Source organism: Phocoena phocoena, chromosome 1, assembly GCF_963924675.1.
Source record: "Phocoena phocoena chromosome 1, mPhoPho1.1, whole genome shotgun sequence".
NCBI classification, from domain to species: Eukaryota; Metazoa; Chordata; class Mammalia; order Artiodactyla; family Phocoenidae; genus Phocoena; species Phocoena phocoena.
In genome coordinates, this window is record NC_089219.1 from 75,801,998 (window position 1) to 75,826,869 (window position 24,872).

Genomic DNA, 24,872 nt, shown 5'->3' on the forward strand with positions numbered 1-24,872 from the left:
AATAACACAATGAATCATATCCTTTCTTCTTGATTCGCCCTTTGAGTCAGATATACGTGTGGATGGAAGGCAAGTATAGGAAACAATGTTGGCCCACAGACAAATATACTTCTCCTGTTTATCTGGACTAGCAGAGTACTATATGTGTTACCAATTTCCTTGTAATACCTAGCTTTAGAATTATGACAATTTAGAGATGTATCTTTATGTTACAGATGAAGAAAATATGATCCAGAGAGCTAACCAATCTAACCAAGACTATACAGCTATTAGGAGCGTGCACTAGAACAAAGGTCAATCTGATCTCCAGTGTATCTTTCTATTATACAGCACTGCCTGCTTGTTGACAGTGCATAAATGATGAGAGATGCTGAGATTACCGTGCAGGATCAAATAAATCTTTGGGGCATCTGGATTTTTTGGATTAATTGATCCAAGCTTCCCTCAGATCTCAAAAGTCTCTTTCAGTTCAATCAAGACCGAGGAGACAATGTAGGTATAAAGTTAAGTAAACCTCAACAACTAGTATTAACTCATGATTTACTGTCCCTAAGGTAACTTTACTCTTCCGGTAGTCTATGAAACTTGTTTGCCATAAGCTACCGTTACAAAATGGTTCTAGTAACTTTTATTGATTGAGAAAATCAAATATCAAATTTTACATTTATCCATGCATATCTGATAGGCTGAAAACGAAGGTAAAACTCTAAGGAATGTCAACAACGTACAAAATGAGTAAGTAATTTAATTTCTCTTGGCCTCATTTTTCTAAAGTAAGAGGAATGGACCTGATAAATTCCAAATTTCTCCACTCAACTACAACATATTGGTTTTGTATACAGTGTAGCAAAGTGGAAAGAATCTCCAGAAACATCATTTACACTGATATAATAGAAACTTAGATGATGAATATTAATACTCAAGGAATGTTCTTTGGCGATGACTTCAATTAATAATATAATGTCACACACAAGTTCTTTCCCTGGATACAGTCATTTTTCTCTTTTAAGTCTCTGCTACTTTAGGTTTGACCATTGGTAAAGATAATGCTATTATGGGAAACAACCGGCAGGGGGCAGCAGATTTCATAGAGGAACAAGTAAATGCAGTAACATTAGTGATAATTATTACAGCAGCTAAAACATTTTTGTCCTCTCCTTTTCTGACTCTTCAGTTGCAGTATATTTAAATTATGATCTAATTTAATAACTTTAAATTATACATATATATATGACAAATCAAAATGCCATTAAAAATTATGATTACAAATGGAATTAAAAACCCATACATTTAAGCTCATGTGCTCAAAATTATATATGTATATATGTGTAATATATATGTGTGTGTGTGTGTATATTTTTCTTTCTTAAAAAGTAAACTTTACTCCCCCTCAGTTAGTGATGATAACCACAGAACTTGTGTGCCAGAGAAGAAATTGTATAATTCTGAGATTTTTGATGGTAGGAAAATATTTAGCATTATATAGTATTAAAAACTCTTAGAGCAGTGCCATGGGAAAACATGATGACACACATAGCTCCACACTCCAAGGGTGCAAACAACACTCAAGGTGAGTTAAAATGAAACTAGGCAAGAAGCCTCAAAGAAGTTTCTTATGTTAGCTTTATTAATATTCTGTTATATTTACATGACATCACACCACTTTATCTTGAAATGGATTTTACACAAAAACTATGATAGCAGAGGTGAAGTAAAAGTATCAGTTATCACCACCGGTTTATAGATAGGTACAAAAATGGCCCAGATTGAGTAAGCAATTTGCCTCAATAAAAGACTGACCCAAGGACTGAAGGAGGAAAAGAACTTGTATTCTCTTAGTCTAAAATACTGATTACTAAACAAGAGTTGTATCAGAGAATAAAGTGGATAAAATTTGCTTATAGCTTGGCAATTTTTAATTACTTACTTGTTTCCCTTGAACTCCTCTCTCTCCAGGGTTTCCAGTCTTACCCTACATAAGAAAGAAAATGCCTGGGTCAAGCAACTCCCTCCCCAAATATGAATCACACACCAAGAAAAATGGAAGATATTATATGTTCATCTTTAATGTGAAATATTTTACTACTTACAATAAGACCATAAGGCCCTCTTTTTCCTTGATCTCCTTTTTCACCCTAACAAGAATCAATACCAGGTGAGTTAATCAGAATGTGAATTATGGTCTTATACACACTAACATACACTCACATACCAAAAACTAAGACATCAAATACATAGTTCAATAATAAAAAGAATACATTTCTGTGTGTGTAGTAAAAACTTTATGTATGTTTCATACTTAGACTAAGAAAAAATTTAGAACCATACTTTTATAAGGAAATACATCAGTGTTTAGACAGGTAGGACATATAGGCTCAAAAATATTTAACTGTGTATGAAATGAGAAAATAAGTGATTACCTTGGCACCCTGTATACCTTGTTCTCCTAAGAGACCATCTGGTCCTCTTGGTCCCTAGAGATGGAAAAAATATCTTGTTGTTAATTTTAAATGTTTCTTTTTTTACTGTTATGCATCCTTACAAATGGAGACACTGGACTCTTTTTTAGTTGAAAAACTCCTTTTGCTTGTTTCTGTGCCATGAACACAGTAAAGACTACAGCTGAGTATATGGATGAACCCATTTGCATGGGAGAATCAGGCCAGTGTTTTCAAGATTTAATACCAAATAGTAAATCAGATGACCACAAAAACAGCTGATTCAGTTGTTGAGGTAGCTATAGCATAGGTTTGTTACTTGAGTATTTTGTTTACCTTACCCTTTGCAGAAATCCAGGATTTATCCTAAAAATAACTCTAAATTAACTTTAAAGTGGCTGGTTTGTTTGTCCAAACAGTCTTCCTAAGTTTTATATTTTTGAAATGGAACTCTTCTCATCACTTTATTAGAAAAAGAATGCTGACTGCACTGTTCCCTGCTATGCACCTGCTTGACAGCTGAAAGATGGCAAGGGGCACAGAAAAGGAATAGAAAATGTTGCTGAGAATGTTCATGTAAATTTAAAACTTCTCAGCTATGTTGCTATCAATATTAATTCAGTAATTAGTTATGAAGAAGCATTAGTTGCAAAAGTCATTCTCTAATGAAAGAGGACAGTATATGTTCCTTGCCTAATTATAACTGTCCTTGGAAGATCTTAAAGTCCTTTGCAAGGGAATTAATTTAATTCTACAACCATTAACTGAACATATACTGTGAAAAATGCACTGCATTAAGTGTTATGGGAATCCACATTATGAGATAAGGTAAATTATATAAATAACTATAAAATAGGCAGAGATATTGTGTGTTAAGGGCTAAAGGGATCAAAGGAGGGAGAGAGCTTTCACACATTTGTAAAGGGAATGAAGATATTATTTTGACAGTCAGAAATCATGCTCTAAAAGAAATTCTAGATGGAGGCATACTATGAGAAAAGGCTAAAGAAGCAGGAAAAAAGATACTTAAGAATGAAAAACTAGTTTGTTTAGCTGAGCTGGTGATTACATGGAGTATTTTTTAGTATTTCTATACGAATAAATAGTTGTGAAAAGACTGGGATTTAAAACGTGAAGGACTTGAGTTTATATTTGAATCAATAAGCAATGAGGAGGCGCTGAAGATTTCTATACAAAACAGTGATACAAATCTCCCAATACAACATGCTGAGTTGAAGAAGTCCCGTAGGCTTCAATATCTTCTATTGTATCCCATCTGAGGCCAGCTTAGTTTAGCTTTATACTATTAAAAAGCTGCTTACTTCCGGGAAGATCCCACATGCCGCAGAGCAACTAAGCCTGTGCACCAAAACTACTCAGGCTGCGCTCTACAGCCCGCAAACCACAGCTACTGAGCCCACGAGCCACAACTACTGAAGCCCGCGCACCTAGAGCCCGTGCTCCGCAACGAGAAGCCACCGCAATAAGTCCACGCACTGCAACGAAGAGTAGCCCCTGCTCCGTGCAACTAGAGAAAGCCCGCATGCAGCAATGAAGACCCAATGAAGCCAAAAATAAATAAATTTGAATAAATAAATTAAAAAAAAAGAAATGAAGGAGAAGATATCACTACAGACCGCTGAGACATTATAAGGGAAAATAAGGGACTACTATTGACAGAAACAACTCTTCACACATAAATTCTACTCCTTCGGAGTAAACTGACCCATTCTTCAAAAGCAAAATCTCAAAACAGGTCAAGGACAAAGAGATTATTTGCATAACTTTGTATCTATTAAAGAAATTGATTTTGTAAATAAAAACCTTCTGAAATAAAAATCTCCAGACCACCCCCCCCCACAAAAAAAAAGAAAAAAACTGCTTATTGTAAACAGGACTCTCTTCCTGGGTGCCCTTAGGGTAAGTGAAACCCTGATTCTCTTGGACACATCCACAGGATTGGAGAGAAGACTCACAATCCATGAGGATTTATAGCTCTACTGGGCATACTAAAGCTAAAGCCATAGCTCTAGCCCTACAATTTCTGTCTATAATTAAGGTACTCCATGATTTGTCCCCAGTAAATTTGTTTACTTTTTGATCCTATTTTCCCATAAAAGACTGCAAAACTAAGTTAAAGTATTAATGTACAGGACATTGAATGTCAAATTGAGGAGTATGGACTTAATAGATAAGTGACTTTCAAAGTGTGTTGTTGTTCATTCAACAAACATTTACTGAGTGCCAACTATAAGCCAGGTATTGTTTTAGGCCCAGAGGATACAGTAAGGAGAAGAGACAAATCCCTGAATTTATAATCAAGCAAATCGATATATAAAATTAAAATATAAAATGACTATAGGTAGTCAAGTGTAATGAAGAAAAATAAAGGAGGTTAAGGGACTAGAAGGAGTCCAAGTTGGGGGGCCCCACTTTAGATCAGGGTCTGAGAAGGCTCTCTAAAGTGACATGTGGGTAGATCTGAAGGAGCTGAGACTGCAGGCTATGCAAATAACTTGGGGAAGATCATTCTGGCAGGAGAAATAGCAACTGCAAAGGTCCTGAGGTGGGGGCTTCCTTGGAATGTTTGACAATGAAGTAACTGAAGATAAAAAAAAGAACAATGTTTAAAGGATGACTCTGAAGTTTTAAGTGCAAAGATCCCTCAGGACCTTGCTCCAATAATCACCTTCAACTTATCAGTAGCCTGTATTGATTCTCTTTCTCCAGCACCTTCTATGCTTATTTTCTTTTTTCTGCCCTGTAAGAAAACACTTCCCAATTTTTTTCGGAGTAATAACAGAATGTGGCTGAGAAAATATGAAAAGGAATCAGTGGTTAGCATTCTAAAATACCACAGAAAACAAGTAAGATCTAGAAATATATCCACTGGTAACTAGGCACTTAACTCCTTTGCAACATGAAAGTTCTTTCTTGGATATTTTGTTAGTAAGTAACCAGTGGAATTATGACAGCATTAATATAAAAACAAATTGGAAGTGTAAGTTTGTTTAGGGTAGAAGGGTGGGGGAGTGGGGAGAAGGTAACAATTTTGACTCTAGACAACCAACCACAATGGTAAATCCTCCAAGGCTAATGCTAGAGTTAGAAGTCATTCTGTCTAGGTTTAAAAGTTAGCAGCCATAAGGATAAAGCTTCAAAAGGCCCCCAAACATAGAGTAATAAGTTAAAAAGATTTTTAAAAAATTGTTTGGTCCAAAAATGATTGAAAAAATTCTCATTTCTTAGATAAAAATAAGATTAAGTGGTTGCCTAGATATATATGCAGAAAAGGCTGCATTGAGCTCAGGAAGAAAGTCTCATAATTAACTGCCAGTTTCTGCCTCAGCACCTAGATCACCCACTGTCAAGGCTGAACTAGTCTAAACCCTGCTTTGTAAGATGAAGCAACTGAAGCCTGCAGATATCAATATAAGTGAGTCACCTGATTCACATAATGTCTAAAGACTTTGAATAACTATGCTTTATTAAGTTTATAATATTTTTTCAAATGTTAAAAAATAAATAGATGTAATCCTGTTATCAAGTGAATTCAGGCTGAAATAGAGGACGTGAAGTTTAGAAGAAGTTTACAAAATGAGTATTAAACATGAGTAAAATGCTGATTGGTATTATAGGTGAAAGGAACTCCCTCCAAAATTAAGGAATACTTTAGTGATAATCACTCATTTTTTAATGTTTTCCATTAAAAAATATTTTTACTTAAAAGTACTTTCACATTTATTATTTCATTTACTAAACCAGGACTAGACAGGGAAAAATGAAAGAGAAGTTTCTGCTCCCACTGTGATGACTAAGGTAACCACATTAAGTTAAAAAAAATGTCTAAGTACAACAATTATATTTAATTAAAGGCTATAAAGCCTGAGGTTGCTAGTTAAAGAGGTTAAGGCTGGCAGAACTCTAGGAAAGTTTGGTTTTCTCTATGCTTCAGTTAAGGGTTGGTTAATTAGCTAAAAGCTTAGCTTTATCAATATCTGCAAGTATCACTTTGATATTGGTTGTAGAAGGTATCCCTGGAGTTATTCTTTGACTCCTGAGACATAACAAGCTTCAGGACAAGCTATAAGAAAATTATACAAGCAATATTATAATAGGTACCTAATTGGGTATAAAGTTATTTTTTCTAATACCTGCCTTAAAATCTCTACCTATAAAGCTCTTGAAGAATGTATTCTGGTTAAGTAAAAAAAAAAAATCTAATCTTTTCTTTATCCTCTTTTGGAAAAGTTAAAGTTGGCTACAGGTAACTCTCTCATCAAACAATCTCAAGCTACATGAATATTTTCAGCCAATCCTGTTATTTTTTTCAGTTATATAAGGGGCAGGATTACACAATCTTCATAAAACTAGTTAGAAAAATTTTCATAATACTAAGTTGCTTAGGTTATTTCCTGAGATGGCAGGTATTGTTGCTTGTCTGAGCTTTTGCTATTCTCTGTCAATATTGTATGATACTTTAAAAGCCACTGGACTGTAAGTCATTAAACCGTAAAATCCATGTGGTTTAGGTCTAAGCAAAAGTTAACCTTGAATCCTCCATGATAGTAAGAGAGTGTTTGACAGATGGTATTATATCAGTAAATGTTAGATAGATGAATGGCAGATGGATGGATAGGAGAGAAGCAGAAGGACAGGCAGACTCCTTGGGTTGTGGTCCTACCATTCATGATGTTTGCATGTTCACCTATGATAATAGTACAAATCACAGGCAGAACAGCGAGGGCACACAAGCACTAGTTTCATAATGAGAGTTCTTTGTGTGGCCTCCTAGTGCAAATGTGCCTAGCTTCCCCTCCAATGTACTGTGACACAGTTGTGTGTCATAAAGTGTTACAGGTGTGCTGGAAATATTGACTCTCTCAGCCTTTGGGGTAGCAAGGAAGGGCTGGGGCACAGGAATTCCCAGCCAGATACTTTTTTCATTTATCCCTGTGGGCTGGACATATATTCTCATTTTTTGTGAGTGAAAAATATTTGAAAGGATATTTATTATGATCATATCTATAGTGGAGAATAGATTGGAGAATGGATTGATGGGAGAAGAAGATATTAGGTGATAATTAGAATGGAACTTCATAATACTATATTCTTTCCCAAATATTCTGGTCTTTAGTTCTTTTTGATATTCCTAATGTTCACTGATAATTTGAAATATTCTCCTATAAGAGAGAATATTGCACCGTTGCATTAAACAAAGCCCTTATTTCTAAACAAAAAGACCTTGTTCAGAAAATACTGGTGAACTTTAAATAATTATGAGAAGCCATTTGGGAACAAATCAGTAAAACGTATTTGGAGGATGAGAGGAAAATAGACACTTGAAGAGGTGAGAATTGAAAACAAAGTGTCAAATCAGAAAAGAGTAATAATTTGCCCAAGGATCACAGGGAGGTTAGAAAACTGCAGAGAATATGAACTTTCCATATGACTTATCAGACAGTACAAGTGGTTCAGAAACATATCTTGCTTAGGTACATGGCTTATGCCTGGATAATCAATAAGACCTCAATTACTTAGCTAACCAAAGTAAGTATTTCTGTTTTTTTAAATCTTTCACAAAACTGGTTGAACTTTCCCACTATGAGTAATACAAAGTTGAATAAACACATTTGACCTAATCAAGTACTGAATGCTGGCAGGGTACAGACCACTAAAATGACAGAGTACAGATCATCTTCCATGAGTTTTTATTTTATTATTTTAAATCTCATTTGGGCTAAAATAGATGTGGCCATCAGGATTATTTATAGACTGTAAATCCATAAGCCAGAAAGGAAAACTGTTTTTCAGAAAAGAAATGACAATACAGAAAAATTTGCTCTCTTTCTTTAATCTTCACCTAAAACACAGCACATGAAATTAAAGTCGTTATTTATTTATTTTGCCTATTTTCTTTTCTTTCTTTTGGCCATGCTGCACAGCTTGCAGGATCTTAGTTCCCTGACCAGGGATTGAACCTGGGCCACGGCAGTGATAGTACCAAATCCTAACCACTGGACTGCCAGTGAATTCCTAAAGTTGTTATTTTAAACTGAGCCTTTTTCTCCCATTTGCCAACTGCAAAATGGCAGTTTGAAAAAAAAAAAAAACTTTGTTATTTGGAGGCCATGCTTTTAGAATTTTATAATATTTTCTTCACTAGCTGTAAAAGTCAAGGTAAAGCCAAGGGAGAAAACAGAGTTCTTAAAGCCCACATATTCAAATTAATCAAGGAAAAATACTCTAAAATTCAATAGGGGTATTGAATAAGCATACGGTTTGGAATCAGATACACTAAGGTTTGAATCCTGGTTGTGCCATAGACCTGTGTGTCTACAGTTCATATACTTAAACTCTCTGAGCCCCGTTTTCCTCAACCGTGATATCTGAGATAAATGCCTCTCCTTCCTAGAGTGGTTTTGAGTATTAGGTTAGATGGTATATGTAAAAGTGCCTGGCACGTGACAGGCATGCAATAAATGGTGGTTCTTATTTCTTTAAAGAAAAAAAAAAGGATTTAATGTTTAAAAGACTTAAAGAGTGAAAGGTTTTAATTTAATTCTTATGCATAATTATTAGACAATGATGACACATTACCTCTTATTTACAGTGAATAAACTCTTAGTCATCCTGTGTATTCTTATTCTACTTCTTATCACTCTTATTCTGTCATGCTGTTACTATCCCTTGCTATAGAAGTCTCTTGTGAGTAGAAGAATAATTTAAACATCTTTGTGTTCACAATTTCCCCAAAGAATGAAACTGGAAGTTGGTAATAAGAAAGAAGAATTCTTTGTCAATAAGTGAAATTTCTAAAACACAAAATGAAAAAGTATGGTTTTATAAATACAAATGATTATGAATTACCTTTAAATTAATGTAGGTAGGTCATCTAATATAATGAAAACAAGAAAAAACCCAACAACCTCTAAGCATGATCTAGAAGATATAGAGCTATTTTTGCTGAATGCATCACTATTTATGACACCATTTTTTAAAAGGTTAATGCACTTCCTTGATTAGATAACTTACTCTTCGTCCTTTAGGACCTGGACTCCCAGGTGGTCCTCTTGCCCCCACAGGACCCTACATGTTGAAAATTTAAAAATCAGTTATAGAATTAACAGGAATGTTACGAGAACAGTAGTTACAACCTTTCTTATGATATGTAATTCTCCTTGGGAATTCTTAAAATAAAATTGATTAGTCTCCTTTAAAAATATGCTTTAACTATTAAACAAATACCATAATACCCTCCCCCAATATTCTGCTTCTGACATAGTCTACTATTTGGAGAAATTTAATTTCTAAGTGTTTACACCCTGAAAAAGAATGGGAAGTATTTAATATTCACTGACCACATAGTTTTTAGGATGAGCACATATGGTGGTGGGAGACACAACACATAATGGAGACACCCACTTAGCCAGTCTGACCAGTCTAATATGCCTGGTCCATCAAAGAAGCAATGGCTACTTTTGCAAGATTTCTTTCTCATTACTCTAGATACTTATGATAATCCCATCACATAAAAATAGATTTTTTTCTGTTACCATGAAAAATGCCACAAAATTTTCCAAATTTACATGCCACAAAAAAATAGCCTTAAAAGAAGGTTAAGTTGTTATTTGTTACTAAGTCAAGTACAATGAATTATTTTTATACCCAATGGTCTCCAGTGTTTAGAAGACAAATTTTATTTATCTATATAACACAGGTAGATAAAAACAGTGAACTTTCACAGGATCTTAAATCTATTTCTTATCTTACATGAGTAAAAAGATTGGCAACTGTTCCCTAGATTAGTCTTCCTCATTTTAGAAGTCAATGACACATCTATCAGTATGCTCTAAGATTGGGCTTATCTTCAAAACAGAAGCTTCACAAAACAGCATAAACCATTTCTGATAATAGTTCTGCTTAGGGGATCACAAAGGCTGATATTCTTCACATTTAAGTTCACAATAACTTTCAAATTTTAATAAGCAAACTTTCTCTGTAGAGACAAGGCTTCATTATCTTTCTGTAACCACAAATGGAGTTTTTCAAAACTCAGTTTTTGAATAAAGGTATATTTTCCATGAATTTTATCAGTTTGAGAATATGTGGAAATTTCTAAGAACAACATGTTGGAAATTGTGCTTGTGATTTGTTTGTCCAATAGGTCTAAGCTTGATTACTGACTCTGTTTTCTTATATGTGGTTACTCAAAAGAAAGTTTAGATATTTTTTATTTTAGGTTGCAGAACTATACTATTAGAAGTGAGCAGTAAATAATAGAGCAAGTAGAAGTGAGGAGGTTCAAGATACCATGATATATTCTAGAGCGTTTTGCATTGACTGGGAAGAGAAGTCTTTTCTATACTTACAGGTAATCCCAGTGGACCCATGGCTCCTGGAGCCCCAGGAGGACCTGGATATCCCTATAATTTAAGCAAAAATATAAAAGACATAAATTCTCCATCACATCTAATTATTTTCATTGAAGATAAACAAGTAAATTATAAATAGTAATTAAAAATGATAATGTGATAAGATCTCCCTCTACTATCCAAGAAGTAAGAGGCCACAGGAAATGTTCCAAAGATAGACAACAGAAATAAAAAATGTTTACATAGAAGATGGGTACATTTTTATTAGAAACTCTTTGCCTAGAAATGAAATTTGCTAGCCAGAATCACATATTATAACCTACTAAGAAGAGAATATTCATCTCACATCTCTGCAGGTTGTGTTATGCTATGAATAGATGTATATTATGTTATACAGATTGTGAAACCATATCATTTTCAGATGTCAGGGAATTCAATAATTAAGAAATGTGGGCCTCTCTGGGGGACTCGAAGACCAGCAGCCGTGTGGCTGACTGGGTCTTCCTGCTCTGGCAGGGTGTCAGGGCTGTGCCTTTGAGGTGGGAGAGCCGAGTTCAGGACATTGGTAGACCAGAGACCACCCGGCTCCATGTAATATCGAATGGCAAAAGCTCTCCCAGAGATCTCCATCTCAATGCTAAGACCCAGCTTCACTCAAGGACCAGCAAGCTACGGTGCTGGACTCCCTATGCCAAACAACGAGCAAGGCAGGAACATAACCCCACCCATTAGTAGAGAGACAGCTTAAAATCATAATAAGGTCACAGACACCCCAAAACACACCACCAGATATGGTCCTGCCCACCAGAAAGACAAGATCCAGCCTCATTCACCAGACCACAGGCACCAGTCCCCTCTACCAGGAAGCCTACACAAACCACTGAACAAATCTTAGCCACTGGGGGCAGACACCAAAAACAACGGGAACTACAAACCTGCAGCCTCCGAAAAGGAGACCCCAAACGCAGAGAGTTAAGCAAAATGAGAAGACAGAAACACACAGCAGGTGAAGGAGCAAGGTAAAAACCCAATAGACCAAACAAATGAAGAGGAAACAGGCAATCTACCTGAAAAAGAAATCAGAGTAATGATAGTAAAGATGATCCAAAATCTTGGAAATAGAATGGAGAAAATACAAGAAACATTTAACAAGGACCTAGAAGAACTAAAGAGCAAACAAACAATGATGATCAACACAATAAATAAATTAAAAACTCTCTAGAAGGAACCAATAGGAGAATAACTCAGGCAGAAGAATGGATAAATGACTTGGAAGATAAAATAGTGGACAGAAATACTGCAGAGCAGAATAAAGAAAAAAGAATGAAAAGAACTGAGGACAGTCTCAGAGACCTCTGGGACAACATTAAATGCACCAATATTCGAATTATAGGAGTGTAAGAAGAAGAGAAAAAGAAAGGGACTGAGAGAATATTTGATGAGATTATAGTTGAAAAATTCCCTAATATGGGAAAAGAAATAGTCAAGTCCAGGAAGTACAGAGAGTCCCATACAGGACTAATCCTAGGATAAACATGCCAATACACATATTAACCAAACTATCAAAAATTAAATACAAAGAAAAAAAATTAAAAGCAGCAAGGGAAAAGCAACAAATAACATACAAGGGAAACCCATTAGGTTAACAGCTGATCTTTCAGAAGAACTCTGCAAGACAGAAGGGAGTGGCAGGACATATTTAAAGTGATGAAAGGGAAAAACCTACAGCCAAGATCTACTCTACTCAGCAAGGATCCCAATCAGATTTGACAGAGAAATTAAAACCTTTACAGACAAGCAAAAGCTAACAGAATTCAGCACCACCAAACCAGCTCTACCACAAATTCTAAAGGAACTTCTCTAGGCAGTGAAACACAAGAGAAGGAAAAGACCTACAATAACAAACCCAAAACAATAAAGAAAATGGTAATAGGAATATAAATATCAATAATGACCTTAAATGTAATGGATTAAATGCTCCAACCAAAAGACACAGACTGGCTTGAATGGATACAAAAACAAGAACCGTATATACGCTGTCTAAAAGAGACCCACTTCAGACCTAGTAACACAGACAGACTGAAAGTGAGAGGATGGAAAAAGACATTCCATACAAATGGAAATCAAAAGAAAGCTGGAATAGCAATACTCATATCAAACAAAATAGACTTTAAAATAAAGACTACTGCAAGAGACAAAGAAGGACACTATGTAATGATCAAGGGATCAACCCAAGAAGAAGATATAACAATTGTAAAAATTTATGCACCCAATATAGGAGCAACTCAATACAAAAGGCAAATGCTAACAGCCATAAAAGGGGAAATCAACATTAACACAATCATAGTAGGGGACTTTAACACCCCAGTTTCACCAATTGACAGATCATCCAAAATGAAAGTAAATAAGGAAACACAAGCTTTAAATGACACATTAAACAAGATGGACTTAATTGATATTTATAGGACATTCCGTCCAAAAACAACAAAATGCACTTTCTTCTCAAGTGCTCATGGCACATTCTCCAGGATAGATCATATCCTGGGTCACAAATCAAGCCTCAGCAAATTTAAGAAAATTGAAATCCTTGTCAAGTATCTTTTCTGACCACAATGTTATGAGACTAGATATCAATTACAGGAAAAAAATCTGTGAAAAATACAAACACATGGAGGCTAAACAATATGCTACTAAATAACCAAGAGATCACTGAAGAAATCAAAGAGGAAGTCAAAAAATACCTAGAAACAAGTGACAATGAAAACGCAATGACCCAAAACCTAAAGGAATCAGCAAAGCAGTTCTAAGAGGGAAGTTTATAGCAATACAATCCTACCTCTAGAAACAAGAAACATCTAAAATAAACAACCTAACCTTACACCTAAAGCAATTAGAGAAAGAAGAGCAAAAAACCCCCAAAGTTAGCAAAAGGAAAGAAATCATAAAGATCAGTTCAGAAATAAATGAAAAAGAAATTAAGGAAACAATAGCAAAGATCAATAAAACTAAAAGCTGGTTCTTTGAAAAGATAAACAAAATTGATAAACCATTAGCCAGACTGATCAAGAAAAAAAGGGAGAAAACTCAAATCAGTAGAATAAGAAATGAAAAACGAGAAGTAACAACAGACACTGCAGAAATACAAAGGATCATGAGAGATTACTACAAGCAACTATATGCAAATAAAATGGACAACTTGGAAGAAGTGAACAAATTCTTAGAAAAGCACAACCATCTGAGACTGAACCAGGAAGAAATAGAAAATATAAACAGACTAATCACAAGCACTGAAATTGAGACTGTGATTAAAAATCTTCCAACAAACAAAAGCCCAGGACCAGATGGCTTCACAGGCAAATTCTATCAAACATTTAGAGGAGAGCTAACACCTACCCTTCTCAAACTCTTCCAAAATAGAGCAGAGGGAGGAGCACTCCCAAACTCATTATACAAGGCCACCATCACCCTGATACCAAAATCAGATAAGGATGTCACAAAGAAAGAAAACTACGGGCCATTATCACTGATGAACATGGATGCAAAAATCCTCAACATAATACTAGCAAACAGAAACCAACAGCACATGAAAAGGATCATACACCATGATCAAGTGGGGTTTATCCCAGGAATGCAAGGAGTCTTCAATATACATAAATCAATCAATGTGATAAACCATATTAACAAATTGAAGGAGAAAAAACATAAGATCATCTCAATAGATGCAGAAAAATCTTTCAACAAAGTTCAACACCCATTTATGGTAAAAACCCTCCAGAGAGTAGGCACAGAGGGAACTTTCCTCAACATAATAAAGGCCATATATGACAAACCCATAGTCAACATCATTCTCAGTGGTGAAAAACTGAAACCATTTCCTCTAAGATCAGGAACAAGACAAGGGTGTCCACTCTCACCACTATTACTCAACATAGTTTTGGAAGTCTTAGCCTTAGCAATCAGAGAAGAAAAAGAAATAAAAGGAATCCAAATAAGAAAAGAAGTTGAGCTGTCACTGTTTGCAGATGACATGGAACTATACATAGAGAATCCTAAAGATGCTACCAGAAAACTACTAGAGCTAATCAATGAATTTGGTAAAGTTACAGGATACAAAATTAATGCACAGAAATCTCTGGCATTCCTATACACTAATGATGAAAAATCTGAAAGAGAAAATAAGGAAACACTCCCATTTACCCTTGCAACAAAAAGAATAAAATACCTAGGAATAAACCTACCTAAGGAGACAAAAGACCTGCATGCAGAAAACTATAAGACACTGATGAAAAAAATTAAAGATGATACGAACAGATGGAGAGATATACCATGTTCTTGGATTGGAAGAATCAGCATTGTGAAAATGACTATACTACCCAAAGCAGTCTACAGATTCAGTGCAATGCCTATCAAACTACCAATGGCATTTTTTACAGAACCAGAACAAAAAATTTCACAATTTGTATGGAAACACAAAAGACCCCGAATAGCCAAAGGAATCTTGAGAAAGAAAAATGGAGCTGGAGGAATCAGGCTCCCGGACTTCTGAGTATACTACAAAGCTACAGTAATCAAGACAGTATGGTAATGGCACAAAAACGAAAATATAGATCACTGGAACAGGATAGAACGCCCAGAGGTAAACCCACACACATATGATCACCTTATTTTTGATAAAGGAGGCAAGAATATACAATAGAGAAAAGACAGCCTCTTAAATTAGTGGTGCTGGGAAAACTGGACAGCTACATGGAAAAGAATGAAATTAGAACATTCCCTAACACCATACATAAAAATAAACTCAAAATGGATTAAAGACCTAAATGTAAGGCCAGACACTATAAAACTGTTAGAGGAAAACATAGGCAGAACATTCTATGACATAAATCACAGCAAGATCCTTTCTGACCCACCTCCTAGAGAAATGGAAATAAGAACAAAAATAAACAAATGGGACCTAATGAAACTTTAAAGCTTTTGCACAGCAAAGGAAGACGAAAAGACAACCCTCAGAATAGGAGAAAATATTTGCAAATGAAGCAACTGACAAAGGATTAATCTCCAAAATTTATAAGCAGCACATGCAGCTCAATATCCAAAAAACAAACAACCCAATACAAAAATGGGCCGAAGACCTAAACAGACATTTCTCCAAAGAAGACATACAGATGGCCAAGTGGCACAAGAAAAGATGCTCAACATCACTAATCATTAGAGAAACGCAAATCAAAACTACAATGAGCTATCACCTCACACAGGTCAGAATGGCCATCATCAAAAAATCTAGAAACAATAAATGCTGGAGAGGGTGTGGAGAAAAGGGAACCCTCTTGCACTGTTGGTGGGAATGTAAATTGGTACAGCCACTATGGAGAACAGTATGGAGGTTCCTTAAAAAATTACAAATAGAACTACCATATGACCCAGCAATCCCTCTACTATGCATATACCCTGAGAAAACCATAATTCAAACAGAGTCATGTACCACAATGTTCATTGCTGCACTATTTACAATAGCCAGGACATGGAAGCAACCTAAGTGTCCATCGACAGATGAATGGATAAAGAAGATGTGGCACATATATACAATGGAATATCACTCAGCCATAAAAAGAAATGAAATTGAGTTATTTGCAGTGAGGTAGATGGACCTAGAGTCTGTCATAGTGAATTATGTCAAAAAGAAAAAAATCACAAACCATACACTAACACATATATATGGAATCTTAAAAAAAAAATGGTTCTGAAGAACCTAGGGGCAGGACAGGAATAAAGATGCAGATGTAGAGAATGTACTTGAGGACACGGGGCGGTTGGGAAGGGTAAGCTGGGACTAAGTGAGAGAGTGGCATGGACATATGTACACTACCAAATGTAAAATAGCTAGCTAGTGGGAAGCAGCCGCATAGCACAGGGAGATCAGCTCGGTGCTTTGTGTCCACCTAGAGGGGTGGGATAGGGAATGTGGGAGGGAGACACAAGAGGGAGGCCATATGGGGATATATGTATATGTATAGCTGATTCACTTTGTTATAAATCAGAAACTAACACACCATTGTAAAGCAATTATACTCCAATTAAGATGTTAAAAAATAAAAGAAATGTGAATGTGTACAAATACTTTAGCCTGTCGAATTTCAGAAGGAACACACCCTTTGTGGTTTAACCATATTCAAATGATTCGGAGAATGCCTTAGGAGTCAATAATTCGTGAAATTAATTAGCCTTATGGGTATATTAAACTTCCTTGTTGACAGCAATTGGAGATAGGTAAAAAAATAAGCTTACAGTGCTCTACTCATAATACAGAAGTTAAAACTGAGCAAAAATTTATGTACAATGAATTTGTAGATAGCATTAGGTACACCAGATCCATCACAAGATATTTTCTGAAAGCAAGATTCTTTAATTGAAAATAATTGTTCATTTCTATCACATTTAGAAACTTTAAGAAATGAAAAAACTGCAATCTAGATATAAAATTTATCAACTATTACTATCTTAAAGATAAAAGAATGTAAGATGAATTCTGCATTCTGCTCTTCCACATATCAAATAATTACAATGTGACCACAAACTCATGGAAAAGTGGCAATGATGATATGTGCCATATAAACTATAAGCTATAAAAAAAAAAGTAGAATCCTAATTGAATTTTCTTCTTCATTCACTTAAGCTAACTTAGGATGGTTTAATTCTTCTCTTAAAACTATAGGCTCGGGCTTCCCTGGTGGCGCAGTGGTTGGGAGTCCGCCTGCCGATGCAGGGGACGCGGGTTCGTGCCCCGGTCCAGGAAGATCCCACATGCCGCGGAGCGTTTGGGCCCGTGAGCCATGGCCGATGAGCCTGCGCTTCCGGAGCCTGCGCTTCTGGAGCCTGTGCTCCGCAACGGGAGAGGCCACAACAGTGAGAGGCCCGCATACCACAAAACAAACAAACAAAAAACTATAGTCTCATTAGACCTAGCCATGTGATTTGCATGCTTTTCAGTGCCAATCAGCATTCTGAATGGTAAACTGTTTAGAGAAGAAGAAAATTCTAATGGAAATTTACTACAAAATAGCATTTTTCACTTACTTAAACTTCATTCAAGGCAATTCCACCTCTGGAATGCCTTAACTTTATTATGTTCTTTGGACACATATCTTTCAAATCACTGAGCTCTTACCATAACACCCTTTTCCCCCTGGGGACCTAGTGGCCCTGGATTTCCACGTTCTCCCTTTTAAAACAAAGACAAAAGAAAAACATTGAGGCATGTTAATTAGTCATGAATGAGCTAAGCCTAGACAGGAAACTCATCCTAATTTTCAGTAATTTTTAAATTTACAAATTTTGCATTTTTACCTTAAAGTTGCTAGACTTTTAATAAAAATCCTCAAGATACTTTTTAAGGGATAAAATACCAAAAAGTCTTATTAAAATGATGAAAACAGAAATTATGAATAATCAAGATTTAAAATTGAGCATGCATCGTATTCTAGTTTTGCAAGTAGAAATTCTTATAATTTTGAGACATATGAAATATGAGAACTGTAAAAGTATGAAAGCATATTGTAAAAATTAAGTGTATAACCATTGAACAAAATTTTATTTCTGTAATCTGTCCATCACAATTAAGCATAATCATGATAATCACATATGCCACAGCAGATTAAAGGTCTAAACTGATTTACGTTAAAATTCCAAGACTTTTCAACATGTTAGTGTAGAAACTTTAACCTAATACAGAAGTAACTAAACCAGAATGAAAAAAGTACAAAACGATCTAAATTTTTTGAACTGATGTCATTTTATATTTGTTGTATTGTTAATAAAAAAATCAACAAGTATATATCAAGGTACTAAGTGAGAGTTGGAGAGATATAACAGATATTTGACTTAAACTCTACCCTCAAGTAATTGAAAACATGAAAACATGACATTAACAAAGATGAATCAATTAAAGGACAGTGAAATTTTAAATCATGTGGTACTTATTTCTAAGCCCAGGAAGGGAAGAAATCAGGAAGGATTAGAATAATCTGGAAAGACTTTACAGAGGAGATAGGAATTTAATTGAGTAGTGTAGTTTGGCTTTGAATAGAGGGAAGGGGAGAGGATACTCTAAACCAAGAAAACAGCAAGAATAAGAATAGGGACAAGTATGAAATATGAGATGGGGAGCAAGAAAGGTTTATACTGGAGAATATTAGAAAATTTGTTGGATGAACTGATTAAGCCAAAATCACATAGTATCTTGACAGCAAAGTAGAGCCATTTAACAGACTTCAACAATAGGGAGGCTAATGAAGGTTCTTCAAAATGCTTTATCATGACCCATCAGAATTAGTCTTCTGCTTATAGTATGTAGGCTGGATTAAAAGACAGGGAAAGTGTAGCGTAAATATGATAGAGGGTAAATTTAAGATAAACTAATAAGAGTACGTCTGAGGCGGTAGCTTTGGATCAACTATTAGAAAGGACAAATTGTAAAGAAAAAACTCTAAGACCTGCTAAAAGATTAGGCATAGAGGATGGAGGAAAAGGAAAATGCAAAGATGGGTGCACTCTATCTATTCTGGAAGACTGGAAGAATAGAGCTAGGTATAAGGCATACTAATAGAAATGAGATAATTGGGAAGAGACCAGTTTGGGTGTGGGAAAAAAATGATGAATTTTAAATACTGGGTTGGCCAAAAGGTTCGTTTGTTTTTTCCCGTAATATGGCTCTAGTAGCACTTAGTTGTCTTTAACTTCTTTCGAAACAATTTTGTTAGATTGTATTATGAGAGCTGTCATATCAGCGTGCATTTAAAAATATTATCAAAATTGGTGAATTTTTGTGTAGCCATCTTAATACTGAAGATGGAAGAAAAAAGCAACACTTTTCTGCATATTATGGTTTATTCTTTCAAGAAAGGTAAAAACGCAACTGAAACGCAAAACCATGATTTGTGCAGTGTATGGAGAAGGTGCTGTGACTGATCAAACGTCTCAAAAGTGGTTTGCAAAGTTTTGTGCTGGAGGTTTCTTGCTGGACGATGCTCCACAGTTGGGTAGACCAGTTGAAGTTGATAGCAATCAAATCAAGACATTAATTGAGAACAATCAACATTATAGCACAATATCCAAATCAAGCGTTGAAAATCATTTCCACCAGCTTGGTTATACTAATTGCTTTGATGTTTGGGTTTCACATAATTTAAGCACAAAAAACCTTCTTGACCATATTTCTGCATGTGATTCTCTAGTAAAACATAATAAAAATGTTCCATTTTTAAAATAAATTGTGATGGGCAATGAAAAGTGGAAACTGTACAATAATGTGGAACGGAAGAGATGGTGGGGCAAGTGAAATGAACCACCACCAACCACACCAAAGGCCGGTCTCATCCAAAGAAGTTGACGCTGTACATATGGTGAGATTGGAAGGGAGTCCTCTATTATGAGCTCCTTCCAGAAACCCAAACGATTAATTCCAACAAGTACTGCTCCCAGGTAGACCAACTGAAAGCAGCACTGGATAAAAAGTATCCGAAATTAGTCAACAGAAAACTCATTATCTTCCATCAGGATAACGCAAGACCACACGTTTCTCTGATGACAAGAAATAAAAACCGTTACAAGTTGGCTGGGAAGTTCTGATTCATCCGCCGTATTCACCAGACATTGCACCTTCCCTGGAAGACTGTAAAAGGCACCTGGAACAGTTCTTTGCTCAAAAAAGATAAAAAGTTTTGGGAAGATGGAATTATGAAGTTGCCAGAAAAATGGGAGAAGGTAGTGGAACAAAACAGTGAATACGTTGTTCAATGAAGTTCTTGGTGAAAATGAAAAATGTGTCTTTTATTTTTTACTTAAAAACTGAAGGAAACTTTTGGCCAAGCCAATATGTTGAGTTTGACTTAAATTAAAAATTTCAGATGGAAATAACTGGAATATTATCTAATTTACTTCTAATCCTGGCTCTACTTAATTATTCACAAACAGTAGCCTTGTACATTAGACTATCATGCTTCTGCTTTATAGTCAGCAAGTCAGGTTTCAGTCAGACTTGAAGTTTTTGGTTTATTACCTACTAGTTCATTGTAAGATTCTATTAAAAAAAAATCAAGAAAATGCCCTTGCTGGTTTCAAATAAAGAATTACTTATTTTTTTTAAAAAAGACTTTCCTAGATTTGAAATTCAATATAGAAAATCACTCCCAAGATAATGATTTCTAGGAAATTCTTAAGCAAATTACAGTTTCCATCACAATAGCCAAAAAGATCTTTGAAAAACTTCATACTGAATTCCAAGAGGATATAAAGAGTTTGTGACTGAAACTTGGATTAGGGAAAGTGATAATTTATTCTTCACTTTCAAAACTGTTTCCTTTAGGAGCTTGTTCTCATAAGTAGATTTAAATATTTGCTAATCATAAACCTAGACCATCAATTTCATCTTTTCTCTTCAGAGCACATCATTATAGCCAAAAGAGTACTCTGCCTTTTAAAAATTAGAAACATACATGCTATCAGCTATATTTCAATATATTTAAGAGATTCAGTACAGGTAATGCATATTAAGTTATGAGTAATTTCTAATTCATAAAATATCACATGACTGTCTCTCCTTTGAGTTTAGCTTAGAATCCTTACTATTAAACAAAACAATGAAAGAAATTACCTTTTCACCAGTGCTTCCAGTCATTCCAACTTCTCCAGGTGAACCGACAGGTCCCTTTTAGGAAAAAAATATAACAGAAAATACACATATATTGTATTACTATTATAGCATCCTGGTTTTAAATCACCTATAAACATGATGTTTCTTTCTAACTCATCCTAAATTTTATCTTAGAGTAAAATTCCTCCTGGTATAGGCATCCGGCTTAAGACTTCACATCAGAATTAATTATTCAGTTAATCAACAAATATATATGAATGTCTAATATGTGACAGGCTGGCTGCTGGGAGGCACTGCATTTCAAATTCAAACATAGTCCCTATCCTTGTAGAACTTACAGTCCAGTGGATGTCATAAAAACTCCTGCTGTTTTTGAAGATTCTTGATGTGGATACACTAGCTTAAGAAATCATTTCTGTGACTTCCTTCTTTGAAAGCTTCCCTCAACACATGAGGGAATAGCACATACCCACTCATTAATTCATTCAAAAATATTTGGTGCCTACTTTGTGCCATGCACTATGCTGCTTGCTGAGATTTCATTAGGAAGCAAAAGGAGATCTAGGCCCTGCCCTGATGAGGCAAAAAGTCTTGTAACAGAAACAAGAACAACTAAATTAGAAAGTGAACATTTGTAAATTATGATACAGGTTCACAAAGGAAACTGTGATGCTGAGGTGGAGGATAAAAGACAAGACCTATTTTAGGAAAGATGGTCAGGGTAAACCTGAGACCTGACATTTAAACTGAAAGCTGAAGAATAAAAAGAGGCCAGCCAGCCGAGCGCAGAAAGGAGGAAGAGAGTTCTAGGTGGAGAAAATAGCTTGAAGTAAAGAATGAATTTCGCAGAAGAAGTGAAAGAAGGCAATCAGTACCACTGTTTCAGAGTGAACAACGCTCAGGGTGCCTCTACCTTTGTCTCTATGGATTCTACTTCAAGCAGTGTAGAAAGCAAAAATGGTAACACAGAACAAGCTTTACAACGAGAGTATAATCCTTCTCCCTGACTGTCTTCAATTATGAAGTTATTTTCTACTTTTATTTCAAAATGTATGAAACATTTTCTTTTGCAATAGCTACCAAGCAAAGACACTATTTAGATTATATAATATTACATATTAGCATATAGAAGGTACCTGAATCATGAAAAAATGGTTTGCTGTGTTGAAGCTACCTGAAGTTAATGTATGGGCATGATTTTATCCACAAAAATTGGGTTGGCCAAAAAGTCTGTTCGTGTTTTTCCTGCTCTTACGTAAGATCTTACAGAAAAACCCAAACGAACTTTTTGGCCAACCCAATATCTATATCCTCATCCATATCTATCTATCATTCTATCTGGTGACTATGTATACATTAACATACATTAAATACTTCCTGTGTGTCTGATTTAATCCTCACAACAACTACATTTGGTAGTATTATCATGATTCCCCTTTAACAGATGAGGCAGATGAGTTAAGAAGCTTTCTAAGGTAGATGAGTGTAAGTGGCTATTGAACACTTGAAATGTGGCTAGTCCAAACTGACATGTACTTAAATGTAAAAGGCACACTAGATTTCAAAGACCTACTACAAAAAGAATGCAATTTTTGTGCAATTTCTATCCATGTCTTTTGTCCAAATTTTGTTCCTGAGGTTGCCTATATTTTTTTGTGATAATTTTCAGGAATTCTTATTCATTCAAGGTATAAACTCCTTGCTGGTTTTAGATGTTATAAATTCCTTCTTGTGATTCATCACCTGTGAGATTATTTTGACATCCTTCATTGATAGAAATCCTTAATTTTGATGTAGCCACATCCAACCATTTTTTGCCTTATGATTTGTATTTTCTGGATCTTGTTTAAGAAGCCTTCCTCTACCTTTATGTCATTAGGTAATGGGCATTCTTTTCTATTAGTGTTAACTTTTTTTTTTTTTGTGGTACGCGGGCCTCTCACTGTTGTGGCCTCTTCCGTTGCGGAGCACAGGCTCCGGACACGCAGGCTCAGCGGCCATGGCTCACGGGCCCAGCCACTCGGCAGCATGTGGGATCTTCCCGGACCGGGACACAAACCCGTGTCCCCTGCATCGGCAGGTGGACTCTCAACCACTGAGCCACCAGGGAAGCCCTAGTGTTAACTTTTTAAGGTAGGTCTTTAATCCATCTGGAGTCCATCTTTTTCACCAGGGGTGAGATAGAAATCCAACTAAATTTTTTCCACATAGTGACCCAGTTTTCCAAATACTATACATACTAAAATTTACTTTTCCCATTAATTTGTGGTGTCAATCTTTTAAAAAAAATTATCGAGCTATAAATGATACACAACAATATATTAGCTTCAGGTGTACAGCATAATGATTCAATATTTGTATATATTGTGAAATGATCACCACAGTAAGTCTAGTTAATATCCCTCATCACCATACACAGTTACAGAATTTTTTTCTTGTGATGAGAACATTTAAGATTGACTCTCTTGGCGACTTACAGATAGGCAATACAGTATTATTAACTATAGCTTCTATGCTGTACATTACATCCCCGTGGCTTACTTATTTTATAACTGGAAATTTGTACCTTTTGACCCCCTTCACCTATTTTGCCCACCCCTCAGCCCCTGCCTCTGGCAACCATCAATCTATTCTCTGTATCTATGAGCTTGGTTTAAAAAATATTTTTTTTAGATTCCACATATATGTAAGATGGTATGGTATTTGTCTTTGACTTATTTCACTTAGCATAATGTCCTCAAGGCTCATCCATGTTGCCACAAATGGCAAGATGTACCCTTTTTATGGTTGAGTAGTGTTCCATTGTACACATAAACCACATCTTCTTTACTCATTCATCCATCGATGGAAACTTAAAAAGGTTGTTTCCATATCTTGGTTATTGTAAACAATGCTTCAGTGAACATGGGGGTGCATATATATTTTCAAATTCATGCTTTTGTTTTCTTCAGATAAATACCTAGAAGTGGAATCATATGGTAGTTCTATTTTTAATTTTTTGAGGAACCTCCATATTTTCCACAGTGGCTGCACCAGTTTACATTCTCACCAACTGTGCACGAGGGTTCCCTTTTCTCCACATTCTCGCCAACATTTGTTATTTCTTATCTTTTATAACAGCCATTCTAACAAGTGTGAGGTGATATCTCATTGTGGTTTTGATTTGCATTTCCCTGATGATTAGTGATGTTGAGCATCTTTTCCTTTGCCTGTTGGCCATCCATACATCACATTTGGAGAAATACCTATTCAGATCCTCTGCTCATTTTTAAATCAAATTGCTTGTTTTTTGCTATTCAGTTGTATGAGTTCTTTTTTTTTTCTTTTTTATAATGTTATACTACCCCTTCAAGTAGCCCAGTGTGTTTTCTATAGATTCTGTCAATTATTACTGTATTCTAATGAGGTTTT

The 24,872-nt window shown here is 35.4% G+C and overlaps 1 protein-coding gene and 1 non-coding gene across 2 annotated transcripts in view; both read right to left on the minus strand.

The window, feature by feature from the left end:
- COL24A1 (collagen type XXIV alpha 1 chain) overlaps positions 1–24,872 on the minus strand; it is a 368,100-nt gene that overhangs the window by 144,662 nt on the left and 198,566 nt on the right. The window contains exons 24-30 of the mRNA XM_065887776.1: positions 21,462–21,515; positions 17,979–18,032; positions 10,811–10,864; positions 9,474–9,527; positions 2,421–2,474; positions 2,091–2,135; positions 1,928–1,972 (exon numbers count right to left, since the gene is read on the minus strand). Of these exons, the coding sequence (XP_065743848.1) occupies positions 1,928–1,972; positions 2,091–2,135; positions 2,421–2,474; positions 9,474–9,527; positions 10,811–10,864; positions 17,979–18,032; positions 21,462–21,515 (360 nt within the window). The remainder of the gene's footprint in view (positions 1–1,927; positions 1,973–2,090; positions 2,136–2,420; positions 2,475–9,473; positions 9,528–10,810; positions 10,865–17,978; positions 18,033–21,461; positions 21,516–24,872) is intronic.
- TRNAD-AUC (transfer RNA aspartic acid (anticodon AUC)) lies at positions 8,399–8,470 on the minus strand. The gene has a single exon. It is a non-coding gene; the product is annotated as a tRNA-Asp (tRNA).